At 49.7% G+C, this 13807-nt stretch overlaps 1 protein-coding gene and 1 long non-coding RNA gene across 3 annotated transcripts in view; one reads left to right on the top strand and one right to left on the bottom strand.

Moving 5' to 3' along the window:
• The window catches only part of LOC138267632 (uncharacterized), a 193552-nt gene that overhangs the window by 16238 nt on the left and 163507 nt on the right, over window positions 1-13807 (bottom strand). The gene's annotated exons all lie outside the window — the stretch shown is intronic.
• Window positions 1-13807, top strand: part of CA5A (carbonic anhydrase 5A) — a 312741-nt gene that overhangs the window by 233076 nt on the left and 65858 nt on the right. For both annotated transcript variants that reach the window (XM_069216726.1, XM_069216725.1), the window contains exon 5: window positions 13271-13333. In XM_069216726.1, the coding sequence (XP_069072827.1) occupies window positions 13271-13333 (63 nt within the window). The remainder of the gene's footprint in view (window positions 1-13270; window positions 13334-13807) is intronic.

The raw sequence follows: 13807 nt of genomic DNA, 5'->3' as shown, positions 1-13807 counted from the left end.
CCCTGGCTAATTTCTGGCCGAATTCGACCATTTTGTCGAGTTTTTTCTGTGCAACTTTGGTGCGTCAAGGATGTCCCCGAAGACCTGGTTCCAGCCTTGTGAGAATGCCATCGGACGATGTCGGTGACTGATCATCATCGCGTTTGTCTGTGGTGCCTCGAGCGTGACCACTATCCGAAGTTGTGCTCCGAGTACCGGGCCATGCACCCGAAGGCTTTGAGGGAGCTGTCCCTAAAGCTAATGGCGGCCCGGCACTTGACTGCGTAGGTCCCGGTCTCGTTCGAGAGGAAGGTCTTGAGATTGGTTGCAGAGTCATCACCTGCGTCTGGGTCGGCTCTGCGCTTACCTGACTTTCCCATAGTCGGGCCCAAGGGGTTCGGCTGAGGGGCCTTCGGGTTCCGCGCCGAGGTCACCTCCAGATCCGTGCTTGGATCCACACCGGCGCCGGTCGCACCCCTGAGACCTTCCCTGGTGCCGGGTCGATTATCGACGCTCCCGATGCCGGTGATGCCCACCATCGACGTCGGCCAAATTCTTATCCCCGATGACTCTGAGTCGGAGCGGCGACAGCCAACGCCACATTCCGCTTCGATGGGGCTTATTTGCCCCAGGCGGATTCGGACCCTTTTTCCTATGGGTACAAATATGGGGAGGAATTGGAGGGGTCCCTGGAAACCAGGTTGACCCTACTATGGACTGGGAACGGGAATTGTGCGAAGCTAGTGGTCTGGATACTTCTGATGCTGTCTCCTCCTACCGTGGCTACGGCGGAGGGAGCAACTTATGGTATGGTGGTCAGTAGGGCAGCTGAGGTCCTTGGCCTTGAGCTTCCTACTGTAGAGGTCAGGTCTAATCTCCTGACGGAGGTGCTTCATCCTGGGGCTTCTACTTCAGAACCCCTTTTGCCATTTAATGAAGCCCTCACCAATATCCTTTTGGGTACATGGTCCAAACCCAACACAGGGGCTCCTGTGAATAGGACTATCGCACACCGCTGTCGGCCCGCTCTGAACAACCCTAAATTCCTATCCAAACACCCCACACCTGAGATCTTGTTATCCAGGCTTCCTCTTCTTCAAACGTGTTCCCTTCCACACCCCAAGATAGGGAATGCAAAAAGCTGGAACAGTTTGGCAAGAAGTTGTTTTCTTTCTCCAGTCTCACGCTGTGGTCTGTAAATGCTGCATGCCTTTTGGGCCGCTATACCCACTCTTTGTGGGATATGGTTGCGCAAGTGCTGCCGTAGATACCGGAGGAGGCCTGTGCTATTGTCTCCCAAGCTGTGAACGATGGGAGAGACATGTCAGAGTTCACAATCCATTGTGGGCTGGATCCGACCGACTCTCTGGGCAGATCGGTTGCTATGACAGTGGCCTTACGACACCACGCCTGGTTACGTACTTCTGGTTTTTCGGGGGATGTCCAACAGTCACTCTTGGACATGCCCCTTGATGGCACCCGTTTCTTCGGAGATAAAGCAGACTTTGCCATGGCGAGATTCAAGTATTCCCGGGCTACGGCTCTGTCCCTCGGGCTTTCCTCGGCCCCTCACCCACACAGTCTGCTTTTCACCCCTTTCGTGGACACGGAAGGGGCACCCTGTTGCATCCTCCACACAATCCCCGTGCATCGCACGCTGGTCAGCCTATGCATGGCTGAGGACTCGGAATCCCACGTGGCCGTGGGACAGGTAACCAGAGGTCTGTTCAGTCCACCTCTGCCCCCGCTGCAGCCCCCAAACCCTCCTAGTCCGTCCACTCACTCCTGTCCAGTTGGTGGCAGGATTCGCCATCACCTGCCCCACTGGGAACATATCACCACGGACAGGTGGGTTTTGCAGATCGTTTGAAAGGGCTACTCCCTCCCTTTCGAATCTGCTCCACTACCCATGCCACCATCCTCCAATCACCTTCCAGAGGATCATTTGGCGCTTCTCCGCCACAAAGTCGCAGCTCTCTTGGCCAAGGGAGCTGTAGAAAAGGGCCCGGTGCCAAAAGTAGGTTGTGGTTGTTATTCCCGCTACTTTCTGATGCCAAAGTAGGACAAGGGCTTACGTCCTACCCAAGACCTTCGGGACCTAAACTACTTACTCAAGAAGGAGAAATTGAAAAAGCTAACCCTGGCTCAGGTTCTGTCTGCCTTAGACCCAGGAGACTGGATACTGCACACGCTGGGGTTCACGATCAACGTACCGAAGTCACGCCTGACTCCCTCTCAGTCACTCCCTTTTATCGGGACAGTTCTGGACACAGTGCAGTTTCGGGCTTACCCTCCCGAGAAACAATTCCAAGACATTCAGGCTATGATTCTGATCTTTCGGCCTTGGTCTTGGGTTTCGGTGAGACTGACTCTGAGGCTGCTGGGCCGCATGGCCTCCTGCATCCTGCTAGTAACACATGCCAGATGGCATATGTGGGCTCTGCAGTGGGACCTGAAGTTCCAGTGGGCGCAGCATCAGGGGAATCTCTCCCACTTGGTCCAGATCTCAGAGGGAACTGAGAAAGACCTGCAGTGGTGGCTTTAGAATCCAGATTGGGTGCACTGCAGACCCCTCTCCCTTCCCCAACCAGATCTCTCTATAGTGACAGATGTATCACTTCTGGGTTGGGGTGGCCACATGGGAGAGGCGGAGATCAGAGGCCTCTGGTCTCCGGCGGACTTGGGGCTTTATATAAATCTGCTGGAGCTCTGGGCAATCCAGCTTGTGTTGAAAGCATCCCTTCCCTCTCTCAAAGGGAAAGTAGTGCAGGTGTTCATGGCAGGTGTTCATGGACAATACTACCGCCATGTGGTACTCCAACAAACAGGGCGGAGTAGGGTCCTGGACCCTTTGTCAGAAGGCACTACGCCTCTGGACATGGCTGGAACATCAGGGCATTACCCTGATGGTTAAGCATCTGGCGGGCTCCCTCAACGCCAGAACGGATGAACTCCGCTGTCGATACACATCCGTTCACGAATGGCGTCTTCATCTGGAGGTGGCGCAAGGTCTCTTTCAGCAGTGGGGAGAGCCTTGGTTAGATCTGTTCGCCTCCGCAGAGAACGCGCAATGTCAGCTGTTTTGCGCATTGGAGTTTCCAAGGCGACCCTCACTTGGAGGCGCTTTTCGTCTCGAGTGGAACTCCGGCCTCCTTTACGCCTTCCTGTGTATCCCTCTTCTGCCCAGAGTTCTCAAGAAAATCAGGAGCGACTGGGCCCAAGCCATCTTGGTGGCTCCGGACTGGTCTCGGAGAGTGTGATATCCAGAGCTATTGAGCATGTCCATCAATCTTCCACTCAGACTGCCTCTTCGGCTGGATCTTCTGTTGCAGAAACAGGGGATGGTTCTTCACCCGAACCTGTCCAACCTCTGCCTTCATGTCTGGAGATTGAGCGGCAACAATTGACAGCTTTTGCCCTTCTATCCGAAGTCTGCAATGTTATCTTGGCAGCCAGGTGTCCATCAACTAAAACTGTATACGCCTGTCGTTGGAATAAATTTGTGGCATGGTGTACCAACAAATCTGTTGATCCCCTTTCTGCCCCTCTGTCAGAGGTTCTTCTGTTCATTCTTTCTTTAGTCCAGCAGGGCTCTGCTTTGGGCACCCTTAATGGGTATTTATCTGCCATTTTGGTCTTTCTTAGGCTACCTGATCAGCCCTCTCTCTTTAAATCTCCTATTGTTAGTAGATTCCTAAAAGGGCTCACCCATTTATTTCCTCCCACTCCATTTATCATGCCTCAGTGGGACCTTAATCTTGTATTTACTTATTTGATGTGTACCCACTTTGAGCCAATGCATAATTGTTTCCTGCGGCTCCCCACCTTCAAAACTGTCTTTCTAGTCGCTATCCCCTCTGCTCGCAGGGTGAGTGAGCTACAGGCCCTTTCCGCAAATCCCCTATACTTGTCTGTGCACACTGACAAAGTCATGTGGCACACTAGGGCATCTTTCCTTCCTAAGGGGTTACACCCTTTCGTGTAGGCCAGTCCACTACTTTGCCTACTTTCTACGCATCCCACATCCTTCCCATGAGAATAAAAGACTCCACCATCTGGACCCAAAAAGAGCTTTGGCGTTCCACCTCAAACGTATTAAAGATTTCCAGGTGGATGATCAACTCTTCATTGGGTATGTGGGTGCGAAAAAAGGGAAGGTGGTGCAAAAGCATACCATCTCTCGATGGGTGCTTCTTTGCATCAAAATGTGCTAGGCTTTGGTCAAAAAGCAACCTCCTGAAGGCTTGCGTGCTCATTCCACCAGAGCAACTGCTGCTTCCACTGCGTTAGCACGCGGAGTTCCTGTCCTGTATATCTGCCAGGCCGCTACGTGGGCGTCCCTGCACACGTTTGATAAGCACTGCTGCCTGGACAGTCAGGTCCGTCGAGACGGCCATTTTTGTCGTTCGGTCCTACAGGACTTTCTAGTGTGATCTTGGTTCGCAGCCCACTACCGAGGATGGCATTGCTTGGATATCTATTCTGAGGTAAGGAATCTGCAACTATAAGTCTTTGTCAGATGTTCAAGTTACTTACCTTCAGTAACGAAATACCTGGTAGAGACCTATTCTAGTTGCAGATTCCTTACCCGCCCACCCATCCTCCCCACTTGCAAACTGATTTCTAGGGACAGGGATTTCCCCCTTTCAGGTCCTTAGCTCTGGCGCACCAATCTCCGTGTTCTTAGCGGCTTTGCGCTCTGGCGTGGAAAGTTGTTAAATAAACTGACGTCACTTTGCGAGGGTGGCATCTGTGTACTATTCCCGATGTCATCACGACACCTGCGGAGTCGACTGACGCCACCTACCGACGCGCAAGGGTATTGCTCAAAGAAAAATCTCTGGATCCAGTCTGACCCCTGTGAGAAAATTCTAAGGTAAGGAATCTGTGTAGGAAGTTGGCTCTGTATATACTATTTCAAAGTAAGAAATAGTGTGCACAGAGTTCAAGGGTTCCCCTTAGAAGTAAGATAGTGGCAAAAAGAGATCATTCTAATGCTCTATTTTGTGGTAGTGTGGTCGAGCAGTAGGCTTATCAGAGGGTAGTGTTAAGCATTTGTTGTACACACACAGGCAATAAATGAGGAACACACACTCAGACTTACTCCAGGCCAATAGGTTTTTATATTGAAAAATATATTTTCTTAGTTTATTTTAAGAACCACAGGTTCAAGATTTACACTTAATACTTTAAATGCAAGGTATTTCATTTAGATACTCTAGGAACTTTGAATGAAAACAATCTCATGTACAGTCTTTGTAAAAATGGCAATAAGCTATTTTCAAAGTGGACACTGCAAAAATCAACAGTTCCTGGGGGAGGTAAGTAAAGGTTAAGTTCACAGGTAAGTAAAACAAAAGTCTCAAAGTTGGGTCCAAGGTAGCCCACCGTTGGGGGTTCAAGGCAACCCAAAAGTTACCACACCAGCAGCTCAGGGCTGGTCAGGTGCAGAGGTCAAAGAGGTGCCCAAAACACATAGGTTCCAATGGAGAATAGGGGTTCCCCGGATCCAGTGTGCCAGCAGGTAAGTACCCGTGTCCTCGGGGGGCAGACCAGGGGGGTTTTGTCGGGCACCGGGGGGTGACACAAGCAGGCACAGAAAGTACACCCTCAGTGGCACAGGGGCGGCCGGGTGCAGAGTGCAAACAGGCGTCGAGTTTCAGATAGGAAGTAATGGGCAGACCCGGGGGTCTCTTCAACGATGCAGGCAGGCACATGGGGGGCTCCTTGGGGTAGCCACCACCTGGGCTAGGCAGAGGGTTGACTGTGGGTCGCTCCTGCACTGGAGTTCGGTTCCTTCAGGTCCTTGGGGCTGCGGGTGCAGTGCTTGTTCCAGGAGTCAGGTCCCTTGTTACAGGCAGTCGCAGTCAGGAGGAGCCTCTGGATTCTCTCTGCAGGCGTCGCTGTTGGGGCTCGGGGGGGGGGGGGAGGGTCATCTCGGGCTACTCACGGGCTCACAGTCACCGGGGAGTCCTCCCTGTGGTGTTTGTTCTCTGTATCTCGAACCGGGGGCGTCAGTGGCAGAGTGTGAAGTCTCACATTTCCGGCGGTAGACACAAGTTCTTTGGAAGTTGCTTCTTTGTTGCAAAGATGTAGCTGTTTTGAGCAGAGCCGCTGCTCATGGGAGTTTCTTGGTCCTTTAGTCCACGGCAGTCCTCTGAGGCTTCAGAGGTCGCTGGTATCTGTTGGATGCGTTGCTGGTTTTCAAATCCGGAGACAGGCTGGTAGGGCTGGGGCCAAAGCAGTTGTTGTTTTCCGTCTTCTCTGCGGGCTTGTAGGTCAGCAGTCCTTCTTGTTTATTCAGGTTGCAGGAATCTGATTTCCTGGGTTCTGGGGAGCCCCTAAATACTAGATTTAGGTGTGTGTTTAGGTCTGGGAGGCTACTGTCCTGGAGGGTGGCTACACCCTCTTTGTACCTCCTCCCTGTGGGGAGGGGGGCACATCCCTAATCCTATTGGGGGAATCCTCCAAAATTAAGACTGAGGATTTCTAAGGGCAGGGGTCACCTGAGCTCAGGACACCTTAGGGGCTGTCCTGAATGGGGAGTGACTCCTCCTTGTTTTTCTCATTATCTCCTCCAGCCTTGCTGCCAAAAGTGGGGACAGTGGCCGGAGGGATGGGCATCTCCACTAGCTGGGGTGCTGTAACAAAGGGGATGAGCCTTTGAGGCTCACCGCCAGGTGTTACAGTTCCTGCAGGGGGAGGTGTGAAGCACCTCCACCCAGCAAAGGCTTTGTTCCTTGCCAAAGAGTCACAAAGGTACTCTCCCCATATGGCCAGCAACATGTCTGGTGTGTGGCAGGCTGGCAGAAACTGGTCAGCCTACACTAGAAGTCAGATTGGTATTCAGGGGACCCAAGTAAACCACAGTACCCTGCCCTATCTGACATTTAGATGCCTTGATAGAGAGGTCTGCTGCTTGCAGGGTCTGCAAAACCTTCTTCAGGTGGACCAGGTGATCCTGCCAGCTGGAGCTAAAGACAGCAATATCATCACGATAAGCTGCACTAAAGGACTCCAAGCCAGCAAGGACTTGATTCACCAACCTTTGGAAGGTGGCAGGGGAATTCTTTAAGCCAAAGGTTATCACAGTAAACTGATAGTGCCCACCAGGTGTAGAGAATGCTGTTTTCTCTTTTGCTCCTGGTGCCATTCTTATTTGCCAGTGCCCTGCTGTTAAGTCAAAGCTATTTAAGTATTTGGCATCACCCAATTTGCCAATTAATTCATCTGCCCTTGGAATGGGGTGAGCATCTGTCTTGGTGACAGAGTTAAGCCCTATGTAGTTCACACAGAACCGCATGCCATCTTGCCATCTTTTGTGTGAGGTTTGGGGACCAAGACCACTGGGCTAGCCCAGGGACTGTCAGAGTGCTCAATCACTCCCAACTCCAGCATCTTGTGGACTTCCACCTTGATGCTTTCCTTAACTTGATCAAACTGTCTGAATATTTTGTTTTTGACAGGCATGCTGTCTCCTGTGTCCACATCATGGGTACACAGGTGTATCTGACCAGGGGTTAGGGAAAAGAGCTCCGCAAACTCCTGGAGGACTTGCCTGCAGTCAGCCTGCTGTTGGCCAGAGAGGGTGTCTGAGTAGACCACTTAATCTACTGTGCCATCCTTAGGATCAGTGGAGAGGAGATCAGGGAGAGGATCACTCTCTGCTTCCTGGCCCTCATCTGTAACCATTAACATGTTTACATCGGCCCTATCATGGAAGAGTTTGAGGCGGTTAACATGGATCACCCTCTGGGGGTACTGCTAGTGCCTAGGTCCACCAGGTAGGTGACCTGACTCTTCTTTTCTAGCACTGGGTAAGGGCCACTCCATTTATCCAGAAGTGCCCTGGGAGCCACAGGCTCCAGGTCCAAATTCAACCATAGCAGCCTCTTGGTCATACCACATCTTCTGGAGCTGTTGGATAGCCTCAAGGTTTTTGCTTGCCTTTTCCATGTACTCTGCCATCCTTGAACCTAGGCCTAGTACATAGTCCACCACATCTTGTTCAGGCTCATGGAGAGGTCTTTCCCAGCCTTCTTTCACAAGAGCTATTGGTCCCCTAACAGGATGGCCAAACAGAAGTTCAAAGGGGGAACACCCTACTCCCTTCTGAGGCACCTCTCTGTAGGCGAAAAGCAGGCATGGCAGGAGGACATCCCATCTCCTTTTGAGTTTTTCAGGGAGCCCCATGATCATGCCCTTCAATGTCTTGTTAAATCTGTCAACAAGACCATTGGTTTGTGGATGTATGGTATGGTGAATTTGTAGGTCACCCCACACTCATTCCACATGTGTTTTAGGTAAGCTGGCATGAAGTTGGTACCTCTGTCAGACACCACCTCTTTAGGAAATCCCACTCTGGTAAAAATACCAATGAGTTCTTTGGGTATTGCAGGGGCAGTAGTGGACCTAAGGGGAATTGCCTCGGGGTACCTAGTAGCATGGTCCACTGCTACTAGGATATACTGATTCCCTGGTGCTGTGGGAGGTTCAAGTTGACCCACTATATCCACTCCCACTCTTTCAAAGGGGATCCCCACCACTGGAAGTGGAATGTGGGGGTCCTTTGGATGGCCACCTGTTTTACCACTGGCTTGACGGGTGACACAGGAGGTACAAAACACCTTTACCTTCTGGGACATATTGGGCCAACAGAAATGGTTGACTAACCTCTGCCATATCTTGGTTTGTCCCAAATGCCCAGCAAGGGAAATGTCATGGGCTAAGGTCAGAATGAACTCCCTAAATTCCTGAGGCACTACCACTCTCCTAGTGGCACCACGTTTGGGATCTCTTGCCTCAGTGTAAAGGAGTCCATCTTCCCAATAGACCCTGTGTGTTCCACTGACATTTCCCTTTTCCTGTTCAGCTGCTTGCGGTCTTAGGCCTTCAAGAGAGGGGCAAGTTTCTTACCCCTTGCACAGCTGTTCCCTTGAGGGTCCCCCTGGGCCCAAGAGCTCAACCTGGTAAGGTTCTAGCTCTGCGGACTCAGTTCCCTACGGGGATAGAACTTCTTCCTGAGAAGAGGGGTTCGGTTTCTTTTTCTGTGCTAAAGCTGGTTCCCCAGTCTTCTTTCCTATTCTCTTGGAAGGTTGGGCCATTATTCCAGACTCCAACATTTCTTTTTCACCCTGAGCCCTGCACTGTGCCCTTGTCTTGACACACACCAGTTCAGGGATACCCAACATGGCTGCATGGGTTTTGAGTTCTACCTCAGCCCATGCTGAGGACTCAAGATCATTTCCAAGCAGACATTCTACTGGTATAGCGGAAGAAACTACCACCTGTTTCAGGCCAGTGACCCCTCCCCATTCTAAAGTTACCATTGCCAAGGGATGGACTTTAGTCCGATTGTCAGCATTGGTGACTGTATACGTTTGTCCAGCCAGGTATTGTCCTGGGGAAACCAGTTTGTCTGTCACTATAGTGACACTAGCACCTGTATCCCTCAAGGCTTCTACTCTAGTTCAATTAATTAAGAGCTGCTGTCTGTATTTTTGCATGTTAGGCGGCCAGGCAGCAAGTGTGGCTAGGTCCACCCCACCCTTTGAGACTAATGTAGCTTCAGTGTGATCCTGATTGTTCTGGGCACGCTGTTGATCCCACTTGGAGACTGGCTATTCCAGTGCTAACTGAAGAAGTATGTTGTTGTGGAACCTTTCTTGGGAGAGCCATTGTCTCCAGCTTGGTGTCCATGCTGGTTACATCTGCGACACCAGGCCTTTTTGGGATCAACGTTTTTACCCTTGTACCCAAATGAGGATTGTGAAGAGGCTTTGGACCCACCCTCCTGAGCAGGTTTTTGGGGCCCTGTAGAAGACTCTTTGCTTTTTCCCTTGGATGTCTGAACACACTTCCCTTGGGGAGGCTTTGTGACCCCTTTCTTCTGGTCAACCCCTGTGGAAGTCCTGGTCACCCTTGTCTTGACCCAGTGGTCTGCCTTCTTTCCCAATTCTTGGGGAGAAATTGGACCTAAGTCTGCCAGATGCAGAGGCAGTTTATCACTGAAACAATTACTTAAAAGATGTTCTTTCATAAACAAGTTATACAGCTCATCATAATCATTTACACCACTGCCATTAATCCAACCATCTAGTGTTTTGACTGAGAAGTCAACAAAATCAACCCAGATCTGGCTCGAGGATTTCTGAGCCCCCCTGAACCTAATCCTGTACTCCTCAGTTGAGAATCCAATGCCCTCAATCAGGGTAGCCTTCATGAGGTCATAGGAATCTGCATCTTTACCAGAGAGTGTGAGGAGTCTATCCCTACACTTTCCAGTGAACATTTCCCAAAGGGGAGCACCCCAGTGAGATTTGTCTACTTTTCTAGTTGCACAAGCCCACTCAAAAGCTGTGAACCACTTGGTGATGTCATCACCATCTTCATATTCTGTTACAATCCCTTTGGGGATTTTTAGCATGTCAGTACTTTCTCTGACCCTATTTGTTTCTGCCACCATTGATGGGAACCAAACCCATCTCTTGTCTTTCCCTATATATGGCTAGGAGCTGTGTCTCCAAAGCCAATCTTTTGGTCATCCTGGCTAACAGTAGGTCATCTTCGTTGAGGCTGCCCTCAATGCTTCCAGAGTTACTGGTCTCCCCCGTGGAAGAACCAGTATCTCTGACTATCACTTGTGGAGTCAGGGTTTGAGGGACCCTGGCCTCCCTAACTAGGACAGGAGGGAGGGAATCATCCTCCTGGTCACTAGCTTCTCCATCTGTAGGATTATCCTCAGAGGGGTGGTCCTTGGCAAACTCTGCCTAAAGCTCCTGGAGCTTAACTTTAATAGGGTTTTTATATTTTTTAGCTTACAGAGAGTCCCTAACTCTGACATCCCTAGAAGCAGATAAGGGGTGAGGTTGAGTTCCACCACCATTTCCTCTGTGCTAGACATTATTTCTCTAAAAGTTGGGATAACTTTTTAAGAATCTAATAACTACTTCTAGAACTTAAATCCAAACTTTTACAAACTTTCAAACTCTAAAAGAAATGCTAACAGGGACTTACTTATACAAGGCCCTAGCAGGACTTTTCAAAATTTAGAAAAATAGCTCAAATTTCAAAAATCAGTTTCTAATGACCGTTTTTAGAATTTAGTCGTGTGATGAGGTTTTGGCCTAGTAGTCCAGCAAATGCAAAGTCTTAGACCTCACCGCTGATCCACCAATGTAGGAAGTTGGCTCTGTATACACTATCTCAAAGTAAGAGATAGTGTGCACAGAGTCCAATGGTTCCCCTTAGAGGTAAGATAGTGGCAAAATTAGATAATTCTAATGCTCTATTTTGTGGTAGTGTGGTCGAGCAGTAGGGTTATCAGAGGGTAGTGTTAAGCATTTGTTGTACACACACAGGCAATAAATGAGGAACACACACTCAGACTTACTCCAGGCCAATTTGTTTTTATATAGAAAAATATATGTTCTTAGTTTATTTTAAGAACTACGGGTTCAAGATTTGAAGTAAACACATAAAATGCAAGGTACTTCACACAGGTAAGATAGGAACTTTGAATAAAAGCAATATCATCTACAGTCTTTGTTAAAATGGAAATAAGCTATTTTAAAAGTGGACACTGCAAAAATCAACAGTTCCTGGGGGAAGTAAGTAATGGTTAGTTTGTCAGGTAAGTAAAACACTTACAAGTCTCAGTTCCTGGGCATAGGCAGCGCACCATCGGGGGTTCAAGGCAACCCCAAAGTTACCACACCAGTAGCTCAGGGCCGGTCAGGTGCAGAGGTCAAAGAGGTGCCCAAAACACATAGGCGCCTATGGAGAACAGGGGTGCTCCGGTTCCAGTCTGCCAGCAGGTAAGTACCTGCGTCCTCGGGGGCAGACCAGGGGGGTTTTGTAGAGCACTGAGGGGGACACAAGTAGGCACACAATACACCCTCAGCGGCACAGGGGCGGCCGGGTGCAGTGTGCAGAGCAGGCATCGGGTTTCAGATAGAAAACAATGGAGGGACCCGGGGGTCACTCTAGCGGTGCAGGCAGGCACAGGGGGGGACTTTTCGGGACAGCCACCACCTGGGCTACGCAGAGGGTCGCCTGGGGGTCACTCCTGCACTGAGGTTCGGTTCCTTCAGGTCCTGGGGGCTGTGGGTGCAGTGCTTGTTCCAGGCATCTGGTCCCTTGTTACAGGCAGTCGTGGTCAGGGAGTGCCTCTGGATTCTCTCTGCAGGCGTCGCTGTGTGGGGTTAGGGGGGTCGTCTTGGGCTACTCACGTGCTCGCAGTCGCCGGGGAGTCCTCCCTGTGGTGTTTGTTCTCTGGATCTCAAGCCGGGGGCATCTAGTGCAGAGTGTGATGTCTCACGCTTCAGGCGGGAAACGTGAGTTTTTTTAAAGTTGCTTCTTTGTTGCAAAGATGTAGCTGGTTTTGAGCAGAGCCGCTGCTCACAGGAGCTTCTTGGTCCTTTAGTCCAGGGCAGTCCACTGAGGCTTCAGAGGTCGCTGGTCCCTGTTGGATCAGTCTCTGGTTTTTTAATCCGGAGACAGGCCGGTAGGGCTGGGGCCACAGCAGTTGTCTTCCGTCTTCTCTGCAGGCTTGTAGGTCAGCAGTCCTTATTGTTTCTTCAGGTTGCATGAATCTGATTTTCTGGGTTCTGGGGTACCACTAAATACTAGATTTAGGGGGGGTGTTTAGGTCTGGGAGGGCAATAGCCAATGGCTACTGACCTGGAGCGTGGCTAAACCTTCTTTGTGCCTCCTCCTTGTGGGGCCATATGGGGCCATCACAAATTGAGACTGTTGATCTTGCTCTCAACTAGGCTGTTCCACAGACTACTGGATGAAGGATTCTCTGTGAGAGTCCTAGCTATGTTTATGCCTGGGTTCGCCTTCTAAGTCAGTGGATGAGAAATACACATCATTTTCATCTGTTTTGGATTAAGATGTCACACACTTGTGGACTCTACTGCTCCTGGAGCCCAACTGTTTGTCATCTAAAGAAGAGGGTGGTGCCGCTGTTGTCTTTGGGCTTTATGGAAGTCCATTTCAGCTTCTCAAATAAGTCAGAGGCTCTGGAGGGTTTGTGTCGCTCACCTTATGCGGTTGAGTTTTTCAAGAGGCCACACTCTGGTAAGAATTAAATGAAGGCCCATGCGAAAGAGGACTATGCTTTCTTTTCCTTCTCTGTTAAATGAAATATGACTAACAACTTTCTAGACCTTAACTAACAGCCTTTTGATATGAATTGTAAAGATGTGAAATATTAACATTCGGAAGAGCGTACGGTGGTAAAATTGCTATATTTTGCTAATGATCTGATCACTTTTTCACTGTGTAGATCGGGAAACATCATCAAGAGCTTCAAAAATTGATTGATGCACTGCCGCTTGTAAAGCACAAGGTAAATCTCAGTTCTTGAGAACAGTACCTTACTCTACCCTTTTATAGTTCAGTCAGATATAGCAAATGTTATGTTAATTCACAGTATCCATGTATATTTATTTAAAAACCTGTGATTTCGTATTTTACTTGGCTATATTTGTACCCCTTAGTTCTAGCTGGAATGGTTTAACAGCATTTTCATTTTTTTTTGGTCTCGAGTGAACTCTGCAAAACCTTGTACACATCTCTAAGTTCTCAGCATAATTTCCTATTTCTGTAATTCAATGTTTTTTCTTGGATAGTCCTTGATACCACATTTGTTTAGATTCATTGACATTTCTAATAAGCATTATCTGATAGACTTCTAGCTGCAGATTCCTTACTTTAGAATTTCCAGGGGACAGCTTGGAATCTGGAACTTTTGCTGTGCAGTACCCTTGCGTGTGCCGTCCGGTGGCGTTGTTCGGATCTGCGTGGCATCGTTGTAGCTGTC

This window comes from Pleurodeles waltl, chromosome 12 (assembly GCF_031143425.1).
Source record: "Pleurodeles waltl isolate 20211129_DDA chromosome 12, aPleWal1.hap1.20221129, whole genome shotgun sequence".
NCBI classification, from domain to species: domain Eukaryota; kingdom Metazoa; phylum Chordata; class Amphibia; order Caudata; family Salamandridae; genus Pleurodeles; species Pleurodeles waltl.
The sequence above is the reverse complement of the archived record's forward strand: the minus strand, read 5'-3'. Positions and strand labels throughout refer to the sequence as shown.